Consider the following 25501-nt stretch of genomic DNA (forward strand, 5'->3'; position numbering starts at 1 on the left):
TCACTAGTAGTATTAGACATTGCCCTATATGCTGCATCGGCACTGGACCGTGTCATCATCGTCTGTTCCTTGATTTTCCAAGTCACCAAATTACCATTCAAGAATGTACAATCTCCTGTAGTGGATCGCTTATGAGGGAGAACTTGCCCAATCTGCATCAGTAAACCCTTCTACCCGGAGGTGTCCATTCGGTCTATACAAGATCCCAAGGCCAGGAGCTCTTTTCAAATATCGAACAATACAAGTAATAGCTTCCCAATGTGAAACCTAGGAGCCTACAAGAACTGACTAACAACACTCACTGCATATGAGATGTCTGGCCTAGTAATAGTAAGGTAAGTCAACTTTCCAACCAAACGACGATACCTACCAAGATCTTCAAATAATTCTCCTTCATCTTTACTAATTTCTGATTAGGATCCATTGGAATGTCAACAGGACGAGCACCTAGAAAAGCTGTCTCTTCTAACAAATCAAGTACATATTTTCTTTGAGATAAATTGATGCCTATTCGGGATCTAACAACTTCAATCACCAAGAAATATTTTAGTTTTCCCAAATCTTTTGTATGAAACTTCTGCTGTAAAAACAGTTTCAATCGAGCAATGCCTTTTGAATCATCACCTATAATCACAATGTCATCTACATATAACACAAGAAGAATATAGCCTATACTTGTATGCAAGTGAAATACTAAATGATCTGTTTGATAGCGCTGAAGACCAAACTCCATAACTACCTCAAAGAACTTCCCAAACCATGCCTATTGAGATTGCTTGAGGCCATACAAAGCTTTTTTTAACTTACAGACACAACTCCGATACTCCCCTTGAGCAACAAACCTAGGTGGTTGCTCCATATAAACTTCCACATGTAAATCCCCAAGTAAAAAGGCATTTTTGACATCCAACTGAAATAAGGGCCAATTAAGATTAGTAGCCAAAGAAATAAGAATACGGACTGAAGAGATTTTGGCAACTGGAGAAAACATCCCATCATAATCAATACCATATGTCTAGGTATAACCCTTAGCAACCAAACGAGCTTTCAACCACTCAATTGAACCATCAGGATTAAACTTAACCATGTATACCCATTTGCAATCAACAGTCTTCTTAGCAGGCGGTAATGGAACAAGTTCCCATGTACCATTTTGATGCAAGGCCTTCATTTCCAATTACATAGCTTGCCTCCAACCAGAGTCAAATAAGGCATCTTGCACTGTCTTTGGGGTGGGAACAGTAGAAAGATGGGAAATAAAGCAAGAATGGGAAGCAGATAAAGAACTAGTGGTTACAAACTAACTGATAGGATGTTTAGAAGTGCAAGAACGTGTACCTTTCCGTAGGGCAATGGGCAAGAAATCAGATGCAGGTGACAGCAGATCCGAAGACGAGATGGATTATGGTGGAGTGTTATGCCAAATACTACCTAAATTAATAGATAATATTTAGTACGTTTTACTCGCAAGTGCACAAGATCAAACGATAGTATAGTGCAGCAAGTACGAGATCGATCCCACGGAGATTGTTGATTTTATTTAGAATTGATTAAGAAAATATCAAGTTGTCACTAAATTGATATTATGAAAAAGAAATAAAAAAGATATAAAGATAAGGTAAAGGTAGGGCTTTGATATTCACCACTAATCATGCTAAAATAATATAACAATATGCCAATGATCCAATCATATTATAAATACTTAATGTTTGCTAACCTAAGGGCATGGGTGTATACTCCTTAAGCTATTGATTTTCCTGAGCAATGAGTTAGGCATGGGTGTATACTCTAACTCTTTTCTTTCACAAAGGATTCAGCATGAGTGTATACGAAGTTGTTCTTTAAAAAAGTATAAATCTATGAAAATCGGCAAACATATGAGGCCTAGGGCATCGGTGTCTACTCCCGGTTCCCCATGTTGATTAACCCAAGAACCCAGTGTGAATTTCTTTTGTTACTCTTATTAAACCCAGGACTCGGTCATCTAAATTGATTTAATTAACTAGTCCATACCACATGCATATAATGGCCAATCACATACATATGAGGAATTCAAGAAAATAGGAATTAATTAAGTTAAGCAACACAATATGATTATCACAAAGGCGCCAATATTGAAATATTAAATAAACATAATTAGGGCTTCAATCTAGCCCTCCTTAAGAGTTAGTTACACATAATTAAAATAAAACTAAAAAGAAAAGGGAAAGAAAGAACAAAAAACGACTTCTTGAAGTAGCCTCAAATTCCTCTCCCTAAAGTTGTCTCCTTGAAATTGTCTATTGAATTGTGAGGTTTAGAGTTCTATTTATAGGGCTTAGGAGAGTCCTAGAAGCCCTAGTAATCCTATAAATTTTGGAGATTTAAGTCTTAGTCCAATTAGGAAGAAGAAAACCTAAGTCCAAATCGGAATAGGATTCGTCCAGAATTGCGTTCCTATCTTGCGGGGTAATTTTGGCATAGCGGCGCTCTGAATTGGGAAAATGGTATTTCACAATGATTTTTATAATTTTGAGTTAGACTTCCAATGCCGCTTGAATTACCTCAATGTGATATTTGAGCTAAAAGTTATGGTCAAAATACCGAAACATGTGCATAATCCAATTTTGAATCCAATCCGATTTTGACTCTAATTTGAGAAATTTCGATTTAATTATTTCCTTTGGTTGATTAAACTTAACCATGATTGGTTAAGCTTAACCATATTTCTTAGGTCTTTCCGATTTTCTCTTTAAGCTTGGAACTTTTCCGGAAACGCTTTCTTTTCTCCCAAAAACCTATAAAACAAAGAAAATACAAAAAAAATAAATAAATAAAATAGCATAGACTAACAAAACTAAGGAATTAGCAAATATCAGTTAAGGGCTAAAATATGAATATTTTGGCACTTATCACACCCCTAAACTTACATATTGCTAGTCCCTTAGCAATACAAAATTAAAAACAAAATGAAAAACAGAAAACAAAAAGATAAATCCATATTTCGTGGGATGTACGATTGCATTTAGCATATGCAACAAGTCTTTTAAACCCTTAGGAATTCCCTAAAGGACAAGTGAAGTCTTGTGAGGGTTTTCCAGAATTGTTACCCACAAACATCATGTAAGAGTTCATGTTATTCAAAAATTAAGGTATCACTCAAAACCATGATTTTTCATTCATTAGCAAGCTTAAAAAAGATAAACTTCATCTTCACAATGAATTGGAATTTTAAAATTTAATCACTTACAAAAGACATGCTAAGGCATCACAAGTTCGAAACAGTGTAAAGTGAACTAGCATATAAATATGAAGCTTCCAAGTATTTCTAGTGTGCAATGTCTTAATATCTCAAAGTTCACTGAAATTCTTATTAGAATGAATAACAATGACATATTTTTCTTTTTCTTCTTTTGTTTTTTTTTGTTTTTTTTTTTTTTGTCGCCAGGTTGTGCAATGTTTGGTTTTCTTAAGCTTTCTAATTGACTAATGTAATGAGTATTAAGTCAATAACTCCCAAACCAAATGCTAACTCGATTCAAAAAGACTACGAAACCAAATTAACCATGACTTTAACCAAATCAAAATTCTTCACCTTTTGACGTGAACACTCAATGCTTTGAGGCAGGATGTCCAGTTACTTAGTGAAAAGCTTATCAATGATCATCATTTTTTATTTATTTATTTATTTTATCACGCATATATATGCCAAAGTATCCATCTAATAGATCATCCAGTTTCACCCAAGACGTAGAAACACACACATCAGACTTTCATGTCATGCCCCACAAATTATGTGCTAATGTGCTTGTGTAAGATCAAATCAAACATGTGAATTCTCAACTATCTTAAGCAAGTAACCAAACTTGAAAAACTCAATTATAAGATCATGTGTTCAAAATTTTAGGCTCACCAATGAAATCAAATAACAATTTTTAAGATCAACCAAAATTTTAAGACAAAAATGATTATGCATTTTTTTTTTCTTTTCACAAACAACAAAAATAAAAATAAAATAAAACTGGAACAATTTTTTTTTCTTTTCATTTAAAAATAAAATAAAACTAGGACAAAATGTGTGTAAAGTGTCTCCCATACCCCCAAACTTAAATTACACATTGTCCCCAATGTGTCTATAACATGGAAAGAATTTACCTGGGATATGGATGAAATTGTCTAGAATAGCATGGCTCATAGCACACCCCCAAACTTGAACTGAGGCACACTAGTCTCTGCAAAACAAAACACTAAAATAACAATGGAAAACAAAAGGAACTAAAAATAAAAATAATAAAAACAAATAAACAAGGAACTAAAAAGGATATGTTGTGGGGTGCCTCCCATGAGTGCTAAGTTTAACGTCTTCAGCCAGACTGTGGTACTTTAAACTTGAAGCACCAATCTTTCCTTCTCTTGCACCAAAGGGAATGAATCTTTTCTGTTGCAAGATGCTTCCAAGTGTTTATAGATCGGGGAGGACCACTTTGAGTTTTCTCAAACAGTTTCTCATCCGGTGGGGAATCATGAACTGGAATAAAGTAAAAAGAAAACTCAGGGAGCTTTTCTATCTTGATGTCCTCAATTTGTTCATGTGGTAGCTCTAACATACTTCTCTCCTGGCCTCTTGGTGTTTTAGGAATAAGAGCTAATGTTGAAAAAATCTTTGTGCTTTCTTCTCTTTCCTGATGTGGCTCCTGTGGAACTTTGGTTTGCTCCTCCTTCCCCTCTTCCACTTGATTTTCAACCACCTCTTCACTCCTCAATGTGACAGCTTGCTCACGATGATCGGTGCACTCTTCATCCATGTATAGTCAATTAGGATTTGCAACCAACTGACCTTGACATTCTTCTTCTTTGAGGATATCTGATATTTGCTTGAGATGAGCCTCCATCCTTTCAAATGATTGCATGCGGAAGTTCTCCCTCCTTTCAAATGATCGATTTCTTTCCTCCATTTGGCTAAGAGAAGCTGATATTATTTCTTCTAAGCTGGCATGTGCTTCTTCTAAGGCAAGACTCACTTCTTCTAAGGCAGACCTTTTTGGAGGAGGTGGTTCTTTTTGGTATTGTTGAGGCCAATCGATTGGAGATAGCTCCTCTTCATGATAATGTTGAGACCAATTGATGGGAGATGGCTCCTCTTCATGAGCTTCTATCTTGAAAATGGATTGCCGCAGACTGAGGCTAAGACAGGAATAGGAATGATCATAGAACTGTGGAGATGACTCTTTGTGTACAATGGGCCTCCGTCCTTTTAACTGATTTCAAATGAGAGTTCTTCATCTCCTCAATTGCTGAACTGATCAGAGCTAATGTATTTTAGAAAACTCAAGAGGAGGTAGTTCAGCCTGATATTGCTGTTGTGGAGCTGATTGAGAGGAATATGCATGATCATAGAATTGCTGATATGAGTGATGTTGCAGTCCATGAGATTGTGGAGCATGAATTTTGGGAGCTTGAGCTTGTCATGAGAGATTGGACTGTTGGCTCCATGATGAGTTGTAGGAATCAAAATAGGGGTTGTTCCCCAGTCTAGAGAATGATGTGTTCTTATGCCCAATAAATTTGTTAGAGATTTGTCTCATTATAAGACATTCTCTAACATGGTGATAAGGGTCATGGCATAAAGAACATGGTCCATGGGGTGTCGGAATGCCTCCCCACATATGTGAAAATAAAATAACAAAAAGTTAAAATTACAAGGGAAAATAAAAACAAAATTTAAAAAGAAAACTTACTAATATCCAGACTCGAATGACCCTGCATGAAATAAAAGAAAAAAAAAATCAGATCTATAATTAGTACAGTAGTTGTGCTGCTCTCTAGATGTGCGATCGATCGCACTAGTGCGTGTGATTGCCCTGGTTGGGCGCTCGAGGGCACCTCCAGAGGCAGAACAGGAACTGCAAAAAAAACTAGAAAAATAGAAATTTTTTTTTTAAAAAAAGATAAATTAAAAGAAAAAAATTCCAAACAAAATCAAACAATCCCCAGGAACAGCGCCAAAAACTTGTTGTGTCAAATGCTACCTAAATTAATATATAATATTTAGTACGTTTTACTCGCAAGTGCACAAGATCAAATATAGTATAGTGCAGCAAGTACGTCGATCCTACGAAGATTGTTGATTTTATTTAGAATTGATTAAGAAAATATCAAGTTGTCACTAAATTGATATTATAAAAAGAAATAAAAAGATATAAAGATAAGGTAAAGGTAGGGCTTTGATATCCACCACTAATCATGCTCAAATAATATAACAATATGCCAATGATCCAATCATATTATGAATACTTAATGTTTGCCAACCTAAGGGCATGGGTATATACTCCTTAAGCTATTGATTCCCCTAAGTAACGAGTTAGGCATGGGTGTATATTAACTCTTTTCTTTCTCAAAGGATTTAGCATGGGTGTATACTAAGCTGTTCTTTAAGAAAGCATAAATCTATGGAAATCGACAAACACATGAGGCCTAGGGCATGGGTGTCTACTCCCGGTTGCCCATCACTACAAAAAAAAAGGCCATTTTTTGACGTGGCAAACAATAACTCATGTTTGCCACGTCAAAAAATTTTTACGTGTCTCAAAAAAAATATTGTTGACGTGCTACATATTAACACGTAAAATTTTTTTGATGTGCTCTTATGACACGTCAAAAGTTTTTGACGTGTTAGGATGACACTTCAAAATTTCTTAACGTGTTGTAGTTAACACGTCAAAACATTTTGACGTGTCTAACCAACACGTAAAAAAAAAAAAAAAATTAACATTTATTAAAAAATGTGTATTAAATAACAATTAATTTTAATTGGCATAAAAAATTAATTTTGATTGGATAGGAAAGTTAAGTTTATCATATTAGTATAAATTAATTGGTATATATATATATGTGTGTGTGTGTGTGTGTACATGCATAATCATACTATTAATGTATACCAATTAATATAATTATCATATGCATGCATATAAATCAACCATTTCATTAATATTAATTTGAACATGATATTATCATGCATAAATCAGTCTAGTAATATTAATATATATGATAACCATATTAATTTTTTAAAAATATATAAGACATACAGAATACATTTATTTTATAAGACCTGCAAACGTCACATGAACTCGGCCAACACAAAATATGTGGTCGGTGAGTGGATTATTGAGCCCTCATTAAAAAATATATTTAATTATCTATACATCTAGAATATTAATTAATTTATTCTCTAATTAGTTTTAAGTATATTGTATGGATAATGTGTTATATAAGAGGAAAAAATTATATAATAGAACAAATATAATTTTAATAGAAATTATATGATAGAGTAAATATAATTTTAATAAAATTAAAATAAATATAATTTATAATTATATTTTAAATTATATAATTTAAGTAAATATAATTGGCATGGGTTTTTGACGTGCGCTTCCCGTGAGCTGGGTTGGGGGAGTAGCCGCCTCTTCACTCTCCTTCAGCCGATTCAGATACCGAATCGTATCTCTTGGAAAGAGGTGCAGAAGCTCTCTCTTTGACTCAGGAGGCCGTTCCACCACTTCGACTGAGCGGACGTGGTTCCCTCGTCGTGAAAGAAGTAATGAAAGGGAAGCCTCGGGTCAAACTGCGTTTGCTGTTGCCTGTATAGCTTTCTAGAGCAGAGATCTAGCAACGCATTCTAGGCACAGATCATTGGTATTGGATGCATCGTTAGGTTGTGCCGAGTCTATATTGACACGTCAAGAAGCTTCCTCGGGAAGGCGCATCCAGTTGCGCCTTCCCTCTAGCTTGCTTGCTTTTTTTTTTTTTTTTTTTTTTTGCTTCTTCCCTCTCTTTCTTTCTCTCCCCCGCGCAACTCCACCTGCAAATCCTCCGCCATTTTTTTTTTCTCCATCAGCCCGGCTGGTCACCTCTGCAGAATTTCTCTCACCTGTGGGCCGTGTCCTTTCAATCAACCCGACCCTTTTCTCTCTTTTTCACGTGGTGGTTCTCTCTCTCGGTGGTTCTCTCTCTCACCGGCGCATGTCACCACCGCTGCTCCCTCTGACGACCACGACCTCAAGCTTTGAAGGCCCTCTCACACTCTCACGCGTTCTTTGACTCGAAAATCAGGTATATTTATATACCTGATTTAATCTATATATATATGGTGAGTAAGTTATTCATTTATTTATTTATTAGATAATTAAATAAATTATATAAACATATAATTTATTTAATTATCTAATAAATAAATAAATGAATAAATATGTAATTTACAGTGTATATTATTATATATTGTTGATGTAGTTATATTAGCAAATTAATTTTACATGTTAGCTAATTAATTTATTTGCTTAAGATATATGTTTTGTAATATTACTTGTTTGACATATATGGTTTGTAGATGGTGAGAATATTGTTTAATGTATTTGCATGCATGCATGCACAATTATGTACCCTAATAGTTTGAAATTAGTTTTTTTTTTGGGGAATTTTGCATTTAGATTTAGACCCATATTTTGTGTAGGTTTTGCTTTTGCACCTTATCATAACCAAAAAAAAAAAAAAAAAAAACAAACAAACAAATAACAAGGGCATATCTATTTTGGTCGTTAATTAATGTTTAGATTTTGAAAATTTAGAATAAGTATGTAAATGTTAAGAACGAAAAAATAAAGTAAAAAACAAAAGAAAACAAATAACATAGGTAGGTGGTTTCATTTTATCTACACTTTTCATACAAATGCATAGATGTTATAATAAACGAAAAAAAAAACCCAACATTTAACCTAGCTAGCTATATCTAATTTATCTAGGGTCCCCATATATAAAAAATTAATTTAGGTCTTACAAATTTAGATTATGTAAATGTCATAAAAAACCAAAACAAAAAAATTACAACAATTTAAGATAGCCACATATATTTTATCTAGGGTCCTATGTATAACAAATATATTTAAATTTGGACCTTAATTTTGTTTAGGTTTTGCAAATTTAGATTATGTAGATGTTATAATTAAAACTCAACAAATAAAGAAAAAATTGAAACATGTCACGATAGAAATACAACTAACAAAATATAACATCTAACTAACTAACTTAGATTTATTTTATTCAATTAGGGTTCCAGTAACTAAAGCTATGGACAAGAGTTGGATGACAAAGTCTAGGGGTATGAAGAAATACAGAGATGGGAGTAGATCATTCGTGGACTTCGCAGTTAGGAACTGTACAAACCCTGATGGAAAAATCCACTGCTCCTGTAAGGCATGTCGTAATAAGCAGCGCCACCCACCGAGTTTCGTATTTGACCAGTTGACAGGGGGAAAGGAATAAATATTGCATATAGGAACTGGTATTATCACGGGGAGAAGCCTGTCCTATCACCTGTTGCAGTCTCTACTTCTAGTTCGACTTCCACTTCAAGCACAGCACAAGGTGAAAACATGCAGTCAATGTTGCGGGATCTATTCAGCATACACGTGTCATGGAAGACAATTGTGAGCCTGAAGTGGCGGTGCAGGAAAATGAAGAAACTGTGAATGAAGAAGCTGACAATGGTGATGTACTAAAGTACTACAACTTCCTTAAAAAGGCAGAGAAGCCACTTCATGATGGGACCAAACATAGTAAGCTTAGTGCTACTGTACCTCTGTACAATATGAAGTGTGTTGGCGGACTAAGTAACGCAATATTTTCATCTTTCCTTGAGTTCATCAATCAGTTGCTGCCTCCTAGTGATGAATCTTTGCCGGCTAATACATATGAGGCGAAAAAGTTTCTAAGGGACATGGGCCTCTGGTATGAGAAGATCCCGGCGTGTCGTAATGATTGTATGTTATTCTGGAAGAACAATAAGGATTTGGATACATGTAATGTTTGTGGACTATCTAAGTGGAATGATGAAATTCAGTTGGATGAGGATGGTCAACCCATATCATCGAGTAAGAAACGCCCGGTTAAGGTGTTGCGGTGGTTTTCACTTATACCACGATTACAGAGGTTGTTTATGTCAGAGCATACTGTCCCCTATATGAGATGGCATGCAGAAGGCCGAACTAAGGACGGTGTATTGAGGCATCCGGCCGATGGTGAAGTGTGGAGGGCATTTGATAATTTGTATCCAGACTTCTCATCGGACAGTAGGAACGTCAGGCTTGGACTAACCTTGGATGGATTTAATCCTTTCAGGAACATGACCACATCCCACAGCACTTGGCCTATAATGCTTGTACCATACAAATTGCCTCCTTGGATGTGCATGAAACAAACATCATTTATACTATCCCTGATAATCCCGGGCCCAAAGTCACTTAGAATGTGGACAATTAATGACTTCCCGGCATACGCAGATTTGTCCGGGTGGCCTAACAGGGGTGTGAAGGCATGTCCCTGCTGTATGTACTCGACAAGGTCTTGGAGGTTAAAACATGGGAAGAAATTTTGTTATATGGGGCACAGGCGATACTTGCCTATGGATCATCCATGGAAGAGGAACAGAAGAACATTTGACAGCAAGCAAGAATTAGAATTTGCCCTCGATGTGCCAAGTGGAGATGAAATTATTAGACAATTAGAAGATATGGCGTTTGGGGATGAGAATGCTAGTAAGGCAAAGAAGGATAATAAGAAAAAAGACAAGAAACGGAAGAAGAGTCGGCCTACAGAAAGAGAAGGCGAGACTGCTAATGTATTGTGGAAGAAGAAAAGTATTTTCTTTAGGTTGCCGTATTGGAAAGATAATCTATTGCGGCACAACCTTGATGTCATGCACATTGAGAAAAATGTGATGGACAATATACTTGGCACAATACTGGACATTCCAAGGAAAACGAAGGACAACCTCCAAGCCCGCACAGACTTGCAAGAAATGGGGTTGAGACATACACTTCATCTGTACACGGACGAGGATGGTCAAACATATATGCCCACAGCTTGCCACACGATGTCTAAGGATGAGAAAACATATTTTTTGAAAGTGCTTCGAAATGTAAGGGTGCTGGACGGATATGCCTCGAACATTTCCCGATGTGTACGACTTAGTGATCGTACGATATCCGGTTTGAAGAGCCATGATAGTCACGTCATTATGCAACAACTTCTCCCTATTGCATTGCGTGGATCACAGCCAGGAAGCGTAGTTAGACCATTTGTCGGGATGTCTGCATTTTTTCGGGGCCTATGTTCAATGTCATTGACACAAGATGATATGGACCGACTAGAGGGTGAGATTTGTTTCACTTTGTGCCAGATGGAACAGGTCTTCCTCCTAAGTTTTTTTACCGTGATGGTTCACTTGGTCGTGCATCTTGTCCGTGAATGCCGACTCGGTGGACCGGTATAGTATAGGGGGATGTATCCTGCAGAGAGGTAATATAACTTTACTACTATCCATCAATTTATTTTTTCATCCGTTATAAAACCGTCACTAACTATAATGAATGAATTATGTTCATATGTAGGAGCCATGGGGGGTTCAAATCTAATGTTCGCAATAAAGCGGCTCCTGAGGGCTACATTGCGGAGGGCTACATAGCAACATAGTTGGTGGCGTTCTGTTCGAGGTATTTAGACAACGTACCAACATTTCACAATAGGGCGCAAAGGAACCCGGATGGTTCGAAGGGGGCGGGAACACTAGTCATCCTCGACCATGTCGCATTGACACAAATTCACCGATACATTATGTTTAACTCGGACGAGTTCCTTTAACTACGAACGTAAGTCGTGTTAGTAGTCTATGCAACTTTAGGTGGTGAATAACCCTTAGTTGTAAATTATAATAGAATTTAAATTTCGTATTGTAAGGTGCACATGGATATACTTAGGCGATCATGCATTAGGGGGCGAACGACGGAGGATCAGTTGGAAACCCAACATCATGCGCTGTTCTGCGATTGGTACTGTGACTACGTAAGACTACCGTGATGTTTAACTGAAAGAGTTGGATTATATTTACTTATTGTTTCATAACAACTAACAAAGTTAACTCATTTATGGTTAATTGTACGTAATATACTCGCAGGTCGATCGATTGGACGATCGACGAAGGAAGGAAATAGGTGACAAACTAATAATACACTGTAGAGGGCTGAAGGCCACATCTACCAGATATAACAGATATTTGGTTAACAGGAAGTTGCTTCGCACCATTGCATTTGATGCTGGAAAGAGGACGCAGAACAGCGGCGTGTGCGTGCCAACTGTTGATGGCGAAACATACTATGGGAAGTTGACGGAAATAATTGAGGTGGAGTACTTCGACAGGACTAAGTATGTTTTGTTCAAGTGCGATTGGGCGGACAACACGAGGGACAGGGGGTACAAGGTAGACGAGTATGGCATGATGCTTGTCAGCTTCAAAAACCTTGTCTACCGGGGCAAGAAAATTACTGATGAGCCGTATGTGCTAACGTCATAAGTTGACCAAGTCTTTTACGTCCAAGATGAAAGGGACTCTGATTGGGCTTGTGTTGTAAGAACTAAACCTAGAAATGTATACGACATTGGTCAAGGTGAAGGTCCTAATGATGAATGTGTCAACTACCACGAGTGTGAGCCGCTCCTATTGACCTGCAATAATGAAGTGGATCCGCAGGATGATATTGACTACATCCGACAAAACTAAGATCCGTATGTGGTTAAAAAAAATTTGCTGTAATAATATATATAGTTCACATTATTTGACGTGTTTTATGTTATTTCTTTCTACATTGATTTGTTATTGTGGTACATATTTTATCTATTATATACACAATTAATTGGGTGCCTTATGTGTTTCACAGGTTGACATGAGTACTAGGGGGAGGAGTAGACGACGGGGGTCCCTACATATAGACGAGCAGGGATATGGACCACTACTTCCTGAGCATGGGGAAGGGTCTCAGCAGGTTCCGTATGACACGGAGGCCTCATATGATCTTGGTACTCCGCTGCCTATGATGAGCGAGATGGGGATCTGTGCACACGGCGAGGTAGAGTGGTTGTTCCCCCCCGAGTTGAACAGTAGTATCCCATACAGTGAGCCATCGCATTCGGATGACAGCGAGACACAATACTATAGGGAGGACGTGGATGATGGCTCAGGTGACTTGGAGCCCAATGATCCTCCAGAAGTGTTGGACATTCGCCAGCTTCGAACAATAAGTAAGTATATATGCTTTAAATACCAATATTGAATATGCATAAAATTTATGTACTTACTATTGAATTCCAAATAATTAACATTTGTAATTATTAATGTGTTAGGCATCGGGCGAGACGGGGAGACCCAAATTCAGGTGGTGACCATCCCACCATCGAACAAGACGTGAGATGTCCCGCTCGGGCAAAAAGTCGTGTGCGAGTACAATTGGGCGTGGTAGCCCGTAGGATTTAGTGCAATGAAATTCCGACGGTCGATCGGAAACATCATAAGGACCGGGAACTACGTAAGACTACGAGATGATTGGGTGCATGTATCTCCCCGTACGAAGGAAGATGTATGGGATGCCTTGATGGTATGGTTAAACTATTTCTTCTATTTTCGCACGTGTATTTCCATATTTTAAACATTGTTAATGCGTGAATTATACGCCTAATTTTTTGAACTTGTGCAGAATGAGTTTTACATCCCGCCTGAGTACAATCTGGAGGCAATTAAAAGGAACGCGTTCAGAGACATGGGCACGAAGCTGAAGAGTTGGAGACACTCTGTAAAACGCGCGTTAAAAATCGCGCCGGGCAATACTCCAGACATAGTGAAGGTGAGAATGGGTGAGAATGCCGTTAGGGCATACAACGTCGAGGACTTGAATGTCTTGTTGCCTAAATGGTGTGACTTGAAAAATCAGGTAGGTCATGAGTGTAGTTAAATTAATTGTAATTGTGTAGTTTCATTAATTATAATTATGTTAGGCCTGCCATTTTAAGGATGGTATTTATGTAGGAGTATGCTGCTAACATGAAGGCATTGCGAGAAAAAAACAACACACCACACTGCACCGGGTCGATGAGCTTCTCTAGGGCGACATATCAAGAGGTATTTGTCTTATTTACCGCATATATATATATAATCGGTTGTTTAGGTCTTTGTTTTTTTGTTTTTTTTTTTTCTATGCAGTTCCTATCTTCAGGCACAACTCCGACTCGAGCGCAAAATTACATCTCAACACACACGAAGAAGGATGGCGGCTATCCAAATGAAGTGGTCAGGGAGAGATGCGTAAGTACTTGATAAGTGCTAAAATATTTATATTTTCAGCCCTTAACTTGCATGTTTTAATCCTTTGGTTTTGGTTAATTAGGACATTTTACTGCCTTTTTGTATTTTCTTTGTTTTATAGGCTTTTGGAAGAAAAGAAAGCATTTCTGGAAAAATTCCAAGCTTAAAGGGGCAAATTGGGAAGACCTAGAGGATATGGTTAAGCTTAACCAATCATGGTTAAAGTTTAATCAAATAAAGGAAAGGATTAATTCGGAATTTCTCAATTTGAAGTCAAATCGGATTGGATGCAAAATTGGATTCTGAATACGTCTTGGTATTTTGACCATAACTTTCATCTCAGATATCCGATTGAGGTTATTCAAGTGGCATTGGAAAGCTAACTCAAACTAATACAATTCATTGTGAAATAGCATTTTCCCAATTCGGAGCGCCGCAAGGGCAAAATCACGCCGCAAGATAGGACCGCAATTCTGGGCGAATCCTATTCCGATTTGGGCTTAGGTTTTCTTTATCCTAATTGGGCTTGGACTTAAATCTCCGAAATTCCTAGGATTACTAGGGCTTCTAGGGCTCTCCTAAGCCATATAAATAGACCTCTAAGCCTCACAATTGGGAGAGGCCGTTTTAAGCTGAATTACGACGTATTGCCGTGGGGGAGCTTTTGCTTTGTTTTCCATTGTAAGTTTTATTCTTTCGAGGATGACAATTCAATTTTTGGTTGTTATTGTTATCATGAGAGGCTAAATCTTTCAACTAAGGTTGAAGATGAAGCTTCGTCATTGACAAACTCATGTATTCTCGTATTTTGTTTATTCAATTTTGATTTCAAATAAGAATGTTGTAGATTTTCATTCAATTGGTTGATTTATATCTTTTAATTGAATGTGATGAACTGTCACTGTTGAAGTTGGATATTTAATGTGTTTCATCCTTCGGATACATCAATTCATTCGATTGCAATCGGATATCCGTTGTGATTCGTTAACCAAACGGATACATAGGATGATTTAATTTCAATTCGGATAATTGTTGTGATTTGTAAAATGGGTGGATTCATTGAATGATTTAAACTTGATATTTGTAAAACATCGAACAACAGTTTGAGCACAATAGTTTGTCGATTGTATGAACAAATACGAGAATATAGAGTTAAGATTTAGCGAAGTGGATTCTGAAACCTTAGTGTTCTTTACCATTTTATTTAATCATTTTCTTTAGTTTATGTTTTGTTTTAGCACGACAAAAATCATGAAATTCGGAACTAGGTTAAAATAGGATTAGTTTAGATAAGAATTAGTTTTCACAACACAATTCCCTGTGGATCGACCTCGCACTTGCACACACGCTATATTGCACACGACTCGTGCGCTTGCGAGTACAATTAAATTTGTACATCAAATTTTGGCGCCGTTGCCGGGGATTTGTTTGTTTGTGAAATTGATTTTTATTTGAATTGGTTTTATTTTTCTACTAGTTGTTTTATTTTTGCAATTTTATTTTATTGTATTTGTATTTGTTGTTGTTTCTGCCATTCTGATCTAAAAAAAAAAAAAAAACAGAAAAAAGAAAAAGAAAAAAGGGTTTGTTGTTTCTGTTTTTCTTGTTGCAGTTTCAGAGAATTTTAGTTTCTGTCAGTACGATCGATCGCACTCCATCTGCGATCGAGCGCACTCGAGCCTTTTCGGTGAGCAGCCTGCGTGCCTGCGCCTGATCCATTCTGCAAGTACGCACGAGCGCACAGCGAACGCACATCTGCGATCGAGTGCATCACCAGAAGCAGCTAAGCACAATTTTTTTGTTGTTGTTTTGAAATTTCTTTTGTATATTGTTGTTGAATAGTTAATTCTATTTTTTTGTTTGGTTGTTTGTGTTCTTTCTGTGATTATTCATTGTTGTTTAATCAGTTTATTTGAACACTCGAGATTGGTGTATGCTTGGTCGGAGATCCCTAAACTTAGATTTGACACCTTTAGATCCCGACATTGATAGAACTCTTAGGAGAACTCGGAGAGCACCTGTTGAGAGTGAGGATAGAGGTGAAATGGGAGACCAACAAGATAACATAGAGGAACCTAGGGTTGAGCATGAGGATGCTAGAGCTGGAAATCCCGAGCAAGCTAGAGCTTGGAATGTGGACTTCACTACATCACTTAGGGAGTTGTTCGCACCTGTGGACTTCACTACATCCCATTCGTGTATAGTGTTGCCACCAACCAATGCTACTCATTTTGATTTGAAACCTCATGTCATCCAACTCCTACCATCGTTCCATGGTCTAGAACTTGAAAATCCTTATAGTCATGTAAAGAAATTCAAGGACATATGCGCCACTTTCAAATTTCAAAATTTCTCCGAAGAGTCTGTTCATCTCAGACTATTTCCTTTCTCTCTACAAGACAAAGCTAGGGCATGGTTGGACTCCAACACGCCCGGATCCATTACATCTTGGGAAAGCTTGTTAAGCAAGTTCTATAACAAGTATTTCCCAATGTCAAAGGTTAATGAATGCAGAAAGGAAATAAGCTCCTTCACTCAAGAGGAGGATGAGAAATTTTCAGAGTGTTGGGAAAGGTTTAAGGAGTTGTTGATAAGATGCCCCCCACATGGATATGAGAAGTGGAGACTCGTTCAATTTTTCTACCAAGGATTGACCCAATCCAACCGTAGTATGATCGAGTCAATGAATAGGGGAGCATTCTTAAGTTTGACAGGGGATGCAGCATATAAGGCATTAGACAAGTTGTCCGACAGCTCACAGCAGTGGGATTTTTCGAGTTGTCGGGATAAATCTGCCCGTATTCCCAAGAAAGGTGGCATCTATGAGGTTAAGGAGGACACTGATTTGAGGATAAAGATAGATGCTCTGACCAAGAAGGTTGAAGCCCTTGCAGTGGGTCAATCCGTAAATGCCGCCAACACTTTCAATGTTGATGGCTGTTCAATCTGTGCTAATCCTATGCACTTAGCACAGAATTGTCCATTTTCACCGGCTTTTGCCGAGTGCGCCATGGAACAAGTGAACGCCTTTAATGACTTTAGGAAGCAAGCAAGCGGACCATACTCAGAGACATACAATCCAGGGTGGCGGAACCACCCTAATTTCTCATGGAAGCAGAGCCAACCAATGAAGCAAGGATTTCCCTCACAGAATCATGGTCGTTCAACTCAACCAGTGCAACATCCTGCATCTTCGTCACAATCATCGCTGGAGGAAACGATGAAGGCATTCATACAATCGAATAGCCAGACCATACAAGAGCTCAAAAACTTTACCATGGCAAATACCCAAGCAATAGATGAAGTAAAGAATGCCACCATGGTTAACACCCAAGCAATTGCGAAGATGGAGAGTCAGATTGGACAGATAGCCAATCACTTGGGTGAGAGAGAAAAAGGGAAATTGCCCAGTCAGCCCGTGCCCAACCCAAAAGGTCAATATATGGTTGGGAATTCCTCAAATCCTGCACACGGACAAGAACATGTGCAAGCAATTGTCACTCTGAGGTCAGGAAGACAAGTGGACAATCAGGTGGCTGAGAAAGAAGAAGACCTTGCAGGGCAAGAAAAGGAAAAGAGTGGCAACAAAGAGAAGAGAGATGCCGAGCCATCTACAGCCACACCCATTATTGAGGACCCTCCTAGGTCATTTATGCCGAAAGCACCTTACCCTGAAAGGTTGCAAGGCCCCAAGAAAGGAGGGAAGTTTGAGGACATTCTAGAAGTGTTCAAGCAAGTCCAAATCAATATTCCATTTTTGGACGCCATCCAACAAGTGCCTTCTTATGCGAAGTTCTTGAAGGATTTGATCACAGTTAAGAGAAGAACAAATGTCCCAAAGAAAGCATTTCTGACCGAGCAAGTTAGCTCCATCCTTCAGTGCAAGTTGCCCATTAAGTATAAGGACCCTGGGTGTCCTACCATCTCTTGCACGATAGGAGTCAGTCGAATTGAGAAGGCTCTTTTAGATCTTGGGGCGAGCGTGAATCTCCTACCCTATTCAGTTTACCTACAATTAGGGTTAGGGGAACTGAAGCCCACGTCCATGACACTTCAATTGGCTGATAGGTCAGTTAAGATACCACGGGGAATCATTGAGGATGTTTTGATCAAGGTGGATAAGTTTTACTTCCCTGTGGACTTCATTGTGCTAGACACAGAGCCGGTCAAGAATGTTGGCATTCAAATACAGGTGATTCTAGGGCGACCATTCTTAGCTACGGCTAACGCCCTGATTAATTGTAGGACAGGGGTGATGAAGATTTCCTTCGAAAATATGACAGTGGAGCTGAATATCTTTGATATCAGCAAACAACCATTGGAGTATGATGAAGTGAGAAATGTATGCTTGATAGAGGAGATTATGGAAGAGACAGTGAATGAATCAAGCATAGAAGACCCCTTGGAGGCATGCTTTGCTCAATTAGGAGAGGATTTGGATTTGGACAAGTTGCTTGAGCAAGCAGATGCAATTTTGGAGACTGCTCCTCTGGTGAGCAGTGAGACGGAGGAGACAACAACACTTGATCCCCCAAAGAAGGAACTTAAGCCTCTACCGGATAACCTTAAGTATAAGTTCCTAGGTCCAGCAGATTCTTTGCCTGTGATTATAGCTTCGGATTTGGTTGATGCTCAAGAGGAAAAATTGCTAGAGGTGTTAAGACAGCACAAGGAAGCTATCGGTTGGACCATTGAGGATATCAAGGGGATCAGTCCCTCGGTGGTGATGCACAAGATACATTTAGAGGAGAATGCCAAGCCATCGAGGGAGCCACAGAGAAGGTTAAACCCAACTATGCAAGAGGTTGTGAGGGCTGAAGTGATTAAGTTGTTGGATGCAGGGATCATTTATCCAATCTCGGATAGCAAGTGGGTAAGCCCAATTCATGTTGTGCCAAAGCGGGCTGGATTGACGGTGGTAAAGAACAAGGATGATGAGTTGGTCCCAACTCGTATTCAGTCCGGATGGAGAGTTTGCATAAACTACCGCAAGCTAAATGCCGCCACAAGGAAGGATCATTTTCCACTCCCATTCATTGATCAGATGGTGGAACGTTTGGCTGGGCACGCATACTATTGCTTCTTGGATGGTTATTCTGGATATAACCAGGTCCCTGTAGATCCCGAAGATCAGGAGAAGACGACATTTACCTGTCCTTTTGGGACTTTCGCCTACCGTCGCATGCCCTTTGGGTTATGCAACGCACCCGCTACTTTTCAGCGGTGCATGATTAGTATTTTTTCTGACATGGTAGAGCATTTCTTAGAGATTTTTATGGACGATTTCTCTGTCTTTGGTTCATCCTTTGATGAGTGTTTGCACCGCCTGACTTTGGTATTAGTACGGTGCAAGGAGAAGAACCTGGTGCTCAATTGGGAGAAGTGCCATTTTATGGTCAAGCAAGGTATTGTATTGGGGCACGTCATATCCCAGAGGGGGATTGAGGTTGATAAAGCGAAGGTAGATTTGATTTCCAACCTTCCACCCCCACGTACAGTGAAGGAGGTTCGCTCTTTTCTGGGCCATGCAGGATTCTACAGGCGGTTTATTCAAGACTTTAGCAAGATTGCCAGGCCTTTGTGCAAGTTGTTGGTGAAGGATGCCCCATTTGTATTCGATGAGGATTGCAAGAGAGCATTTGGGGACCTTAAGAGCATTCTGACGTCCACACCCATTATTCAGCCACCCAATTGGGGTGTACCTTTTGAGATCATGTGTGACGCATCGGATTATGCTGTTGGAGCCGTTTTGGGGCAGCGTATTGATAGACTCCCCCATGTCATTTACTATGCGAGCAGGACTCTGAACGATGCACAACTCAACTACTCCACCACGGAGAAGGAGTTGTTGGCAGTCGTTTTTGCGCTAGACAAGTTCAGATCCTATTTGCTAGGATCTAAAGTCATCATCTTGTCGGATCACGCAGCATTGAAGTATCTTTTTTCCAAAAAAGATGCTAAATCTCGTCTGATCCGATGGATTTTGCTACTTCAGGAGTTTGACATAGAAATTCGGGACAAGAAGGGTTCCGAAAATGTGGTGGCGGATCATTTGTCTAGATTGACTGTGGATTACACTGAGGACGCCAGCCCCATTTCGGAGACTTTCCCTGATGAGCAATTGATGCACATTGCTCATGAGCCCGCACCATGGTTTGCTGACATAGTGAACTATCTTGTCACCGGCCAACTGCCTCAGCAGTGGGGGCGACAAGATAGGTCCAAATTTTTGTCCGTGGTGAAACATTTTTTCTGGGACGATCCTTACCTATTCAAGTATTGTCCCGATCAGATCATTAGGAGGTGTATACCTGAGCATGACCAATCCAATGTCATCTCCTTTTGTCATGATCATGCTTGTGGAGGCCATTTCAGTGCTAAGAAGACCGCTGCCAAGATTTTGCAGTGTGGATTCTATTGGCCTACCCTTTTCAGAGACGCCCACGCTTATTGTATATCTTGTGAGCGTTGTCAGAAGCTAGGGAGTATCTCTAGAAGGAATATGATGCCCCTCAGTCCCATTTTGATTGTTGAGATTTTTGACGTATGGGGCATCGATTTCATGGGACCTTTCCCGAACTCCTTTGGCTATCTGTACATCTTGGTTGTTGTGGACTATGTGTCCAAATGGGTGGAGGCGGTTGCATGCAAGACCAATGACCACAGAGTTGTGGTCCAGTTTTTGAGAGACACTATCTTTGCTCGTTTTGGTACGCCTCGAGCAATTATAAGTGATGGAGGTAAGCATTTTTGCAATCGGATTTTTGAGCAGTTGATGAAGAAGTATTTCATCACACATAAGGTTGCCACCCCGTATCACCCACAGACGAGTGGACAGGTTGAAGTTTCCAATCGCGAGATCAAGCATATTTTGGAAAAGACGGTAAACCCCAATCGAAAAGATTGGTCTATGCGATTGAGTGACGCACTGTGGGCATATAGGACAGCTTTCAAGACCCCGATTGGGATGTCACCCTATCGGCTTGTGTACGGGAAGGCATGTCATCTTCCCGTGGAGTTGGAGCATAGAGCATATTGGGCCATCAAGCAGCTGAACTTCAATCTTTTGAAGGCTAGCTCACAAAGGAAACTCCAACTCAATGAATTAGAGGAGCTGAGGAATGATGCTTATGAGTCTGCACGGTTGTACAAGGCACAGATGAAGAAGGCTCATGACCAGAGCATTTTGAGACGATCTTTTGAGCCTGGTGAGAAAGTCCTTCTTTACAATTCACGGCCGCATCTTTTTCCAGGCAAGTTGAAATCTCGGTGGACAGGCCCATTTATCATTCGGACAGTTTTTCCTCATGGGGCCATCGAGATTGAGGATCCTCAGAATGGTAACACCTTCAAGGTAAATGGACAGAGATTAAAACCATTCTTAGAGTTGAGGAGTAAGGAGATTGAGACGACATTGTTGGAGGATCCGAGTTATTCTGAGTGATTGTCGTCTTTTGTGGAGAGTCTGGCTGAAGACTTAAAACTTAGCGCTTGTGGGAGGCAACCCTCATTCTTTCCCTTACTATTTTATCTTGTTTGTTTGTTTCTGTTGTGTTTTTCAGGGCAAGTGTCTGCCATTCAAGTTTGGAGGAGCATTCTCCTATGTTACACCTGACTTGCGCCGCGCACCTGGTATTGTATCTCTGGACCCATTGGGGACAATGTGTCATTTTAGTTTGGGGGTGGGGTAGACATTTCTCTGTCTTTTTCCTTAATTATTCGTGTTGTTTTGTTATATATATATATATATATATATATATATATATATATATATATATAATAAAAAATAAAAAAATAAAAAAAATCTGCTATGTTATTGATTAAGCAAGGATAACACCTATTCTGTGGTTTGCATGTCATTGGTCTGTTTAGCATTTTGAACACAGCATGTCAGTAGGAATCTGAGTCTTTTGACTCATTGTTGGATTAGAGAGATTTCACATGTTCGAGTTTATCACCACGAGCACACTAGCACAGAATCGGTGAGGTATAAGATTTGACTTGATTAGGGTATATTTTGAGATAGGTAGGATGAAGTGTGATGAAACCATGGCTTGAAAAAAAAAAAAAAAAAAAAAATCAAATCAGTTTGAGCTTCTCATTGAGTAACCGGACCTCATGCCTCACAAAGCATTGAGTGTTCGCGTAAAAAGATGAGAAACCTAACTTGGTTGGTTGTATGGCTAGTTTGGCTTCGTAGCCTAGTTGACTTGAGTAATTAAGCCCTTAGGGATGTTTCTACATCTAGTGCCCTAAAACCATTTGGTTTGGGAGTCTCTGGCCCAACACTCGTTACATGGGTCAATTAGAAAGCTTAAGGAAGCTAAGCATTGCACAGCCTATACAAAAAAAAAAAAAAAAAAAAAAAAAAATTAAGCCTTGGTTGTTTCATCTGAGCAAATTCCTATCACATCTAAAGTACACCCAAGTTTGAGAATAAATTGAAGCCTCCGGATTTTATGTTAGTCTCACATTGCACTTATTGGAACATGTGTTGTCTCAAATTTCCATCTTTGAGTTGAATGATTTGTGCTTATCTTGATGATGTGATTGTGGTGTTCATTATGATAAACCTACTCATGATGTTAAAAACCATGTGTTTGTGTGGAAGTCCTTGTTTATGAAATAACATAGTGCATAAATGTTTGTGGGTATCATTCCTGTTAAACCCTCACGAGACTTCACTCGTCCTCTAGGGATACCTAGGGGTTTAAAAGGCTTGTTGCATGCGCTAAATGCAATCGTATATCCCACGAAAGATGGATTTATCTTTTGTTTTCTATTTTTCCATTCTTGTTTTTAGTTTTGTATTGCTAAGGGACTAGCAATATGTAAGTTTGGGGGTGTGATAAGTGCTAAAATATTTATATTTTCAGCCCTTAACTTGCATGTTTTAATCCTTTGGTTTTGGTTAATTAGGACATTTTACTGCCTTTTTGTATTTTCTTTGTTTTATAGGCCTTTGGAAGAAAAGAAAGCATTTCTGGAAAAATTCCAAGCTTAAAGGGGCAAATTGGGAAGACCTAGAGGATATGGTTAAGCTTAACCAATCATGGTTAAAGTTTAATCAAATAAAGGAAATGATTAATTCGGAATTTCTCAATTTGAAGTCAAATCGGATTGGATGCAAAATTGGATTCTGAATACGTCTCGGTATTTTGACCATAACTTTCATCTCAGATATCCAATTGAGGTGATTCAAGCGGCATTGGAAAGCTAACTCAAACTACTACAATTCATTGTGAAATATCATTTTCCCAATTCGGAGCGACGCAAGGCCAAAATCACGCCGCAAGATAGGACCGCAATTCTGGGCGAATCCTATTCCGATTTGGGCTTAGGTTTTCTTTATCCTAATTGGGCTTGGACTTAAATCTCCGAAATTCCTAGCATTACTAGGGCTTCTAGGGCTCTCCTAAGCCATATAAATAGACCTCTAAGCCTCACAATTGGGAGAGGCCGTTTTAAGCTGAATTACGATGTATTGTCGTGGGGGAGCTTTTGCTTTGTTTTCCATTGTAAGTTTTATTCTTTCGAGGATGACAATTCAATTTTTGGTTGTTATTGTTATCATGAGAGGCTAAATCTTTCAACTAAGGTTGAAGATGAAGCTTCGTCATTGACAAACTCATGTATTCTCGTATTTTGTTTATACAATTTTGATTTCAAATAAGAATGTTGTAGATTTTCATTCAATTGGTTGATTTATATCTTTTAATTGAATGTGATGAACTGTCACTGTTGAAGTTGGATATTTAATGTGTTTCATCCTTCGGATACATCAATTCATTCGATTGCAATCGGATATCCGTTGTGATTCGTTAACCAAACGGATACATAGGATGATTTAATTTCAATTCGGATAATTGTTGTGATTTGTAAAATGGGTGGATTCATTGAATGATTTAAACTTGATATTTGTAAAACATCGAACAACAGTTTGAGCACAATAGTTTGTCGATTGTATGAACAAATACGAGAATATAGAGTTAAGATTTAGCGAAGTGGATTCTGAAACCTTAGTGTTCTTTACCATTTTATTTAATCATTTTCTTTAGTTTATGTTTTGTTTTAGCACGACAAAAATCATGAAATTCGGAACTAGGTTAAAATAGGATTAGTTTAGATAAGAATTAGTTTTCACAACACAATTCCCTGTGGATCGACCTCGCACTTGCACACACGCTATATTGCACACGACTCGTGCGCTTGCGAGTACAATTAAATTTGTACATCAGTACTCCCCGATATATATTTTGATAAATTATCTATGACATACACTTAATTCATTATATGAGATACTAACTTGCTTTTTAATGTACAGGAGAGGATGAAGGAATTGCTGCCCACTGACCCGGCATTGACATAGACCGTGATTGAAGGGACGGTACGGTAGACACCTAATGATGCGTATGCTCAGGCGCACGGAAATAAGCCTGAGTATGCAGGCAGGATACGACAGGTGGGTCCAAATGTGCTACCGGTGCGAGGCAGCATACATTCGTACTATACACCGTCTCAGGCACGGTCTCAGAATTCCTAGAGCTCCTCGGTCTCACATATGACGGACAAAATTAGAGAACTGGAAGAGGAGCGGGCAAAACAAAGACGTGCGATGGATGAGATGGCCAAGCAGATTGAAGCACAAAAAGCTCAGATGATAGAGAAAGATGCCACCTTTGAGGCCCGTTTCTGCCAGCTTGAGGCCATGTTCGCGTTGACCTTTGGATCTGCGCCCCACAGAGGTAATGATATATTTTAAGTACATTTTGTAATAGTTGTTAAATGTTAGAAACCTTTACTTTTCACAAAAGTCCCAGTTAGCAATGCTTTGTTACAGGGGTCCATTTTAGAACTAACGTATATTTGCATCACTGTATAGATTAATTTTGAAGTTTTGTATTGATTATTATTGGTTCACAACTCATTTGCAGGTAATGCAGATTAAGCGTTGCGGGATGACTGTGTTGATCAGTTGGGCTGAGCACGTCGTTTATCATCACTGTTTGTTAAGTTCTCGATATATAATTTGTTTATTAGTTTGTTGAGACTAATTGGAACTTATTTCTAGTAGATAGTACATAAGTATTAGTTTGTACATTTGTTTTCCCTTGTGTTGGAACGTGTTTTTGATGTATATATCTGTTTTGTTGTGTTGTGTTGGAACGTAGTATGTATGTTGGAATTTTGTTTAATGAAGTTGTGTTGGAATTTCATACGTATTCAATGTATTGAAAATTGGATATTGGATATGTATTGGATATTTATTGGATATATGAATTGGATATATATTGGATATTGGATATTGGATTGGATTATGTATTGAATTGAATATTGGAT

The 25501-nt window shown here is 38.6% G+C and overlaps 1 protein-coding gene across 1 annotated transcript; it reads left to right on the forward strand.

Annotated features, from left to right (window-relative positions):
- Nucleotides 1-10408: 10408 nt before the first annotated feature.
- LOC148586342 (uncharacterized) lies at nucleotides 10409-24530 on the forward strand. The gene is made up of 15 exons (XM_088515574.1): nucleotides 10409-11248; nucleotides 11984-12163; nucleotides 12744-13104; nucleotides 13207-13238; nucleotides 13557-13790; nucleotides 13886-13978; nucleotides 14060-14161; nucleotides 17940-18181; nucleotides 18359-18804; nucleotides 19249-19485; nucleotides 20056-20131; nucleotides 20516-21162; nucleotides 21415-21515; nucleotides 21724-21798; nucleotides 24486-24530. The coding sequence occupies exons 1-15, from the start codon at nucleotides 10409-10411 to the stop codon at nucleotides 24528-24530; spliced, it is 3711 nt and encodes a 1236-aa protein (XP_088371700.1).
- The last annotated feature ends 971 nt before the right edge of the window (nucleotides 24531-25501 follow it).

The sequence above is a fragment of the Corylus avellana genome, chromosome 4, assembly GCF_965113065.1.
Source record: "Corylus avellana chromosome 4, dhCorAvel1.hap1.2, whole genome shotgun sequence".
Lineage (NCBI taxonomy): Eukaryota > Viridiplantae > Streptophyta > Magnoliopsida > Fagales > Betulaceae > Corylus > Corylus avellana.

Excerpts from the sequence above, each read along its gene's own strand:
- LOC148586342 (XM_088515574.1), top strand. The coding sequence starts at position 10,409 with ATGGGGCACAGGCGATACTTGCCTATGGATCATCCATGGAAGAGGAAC. Across the intron at positions 11,249-11,983 it reads TAAGTTTTTTTACCGTGATG|GTCGATCGATTGGACGATCG; the intron begins GTTCACTTGGTC and ends ATATACTCGCAG. Across the intron at positions 18,182-18,358 it reads TCAGTTTACCTACAATTAGG|TCTAGGGCGACCATTCTTAG; the intron begins GTTAGGGGAACT and ends AATACAGGTGAT.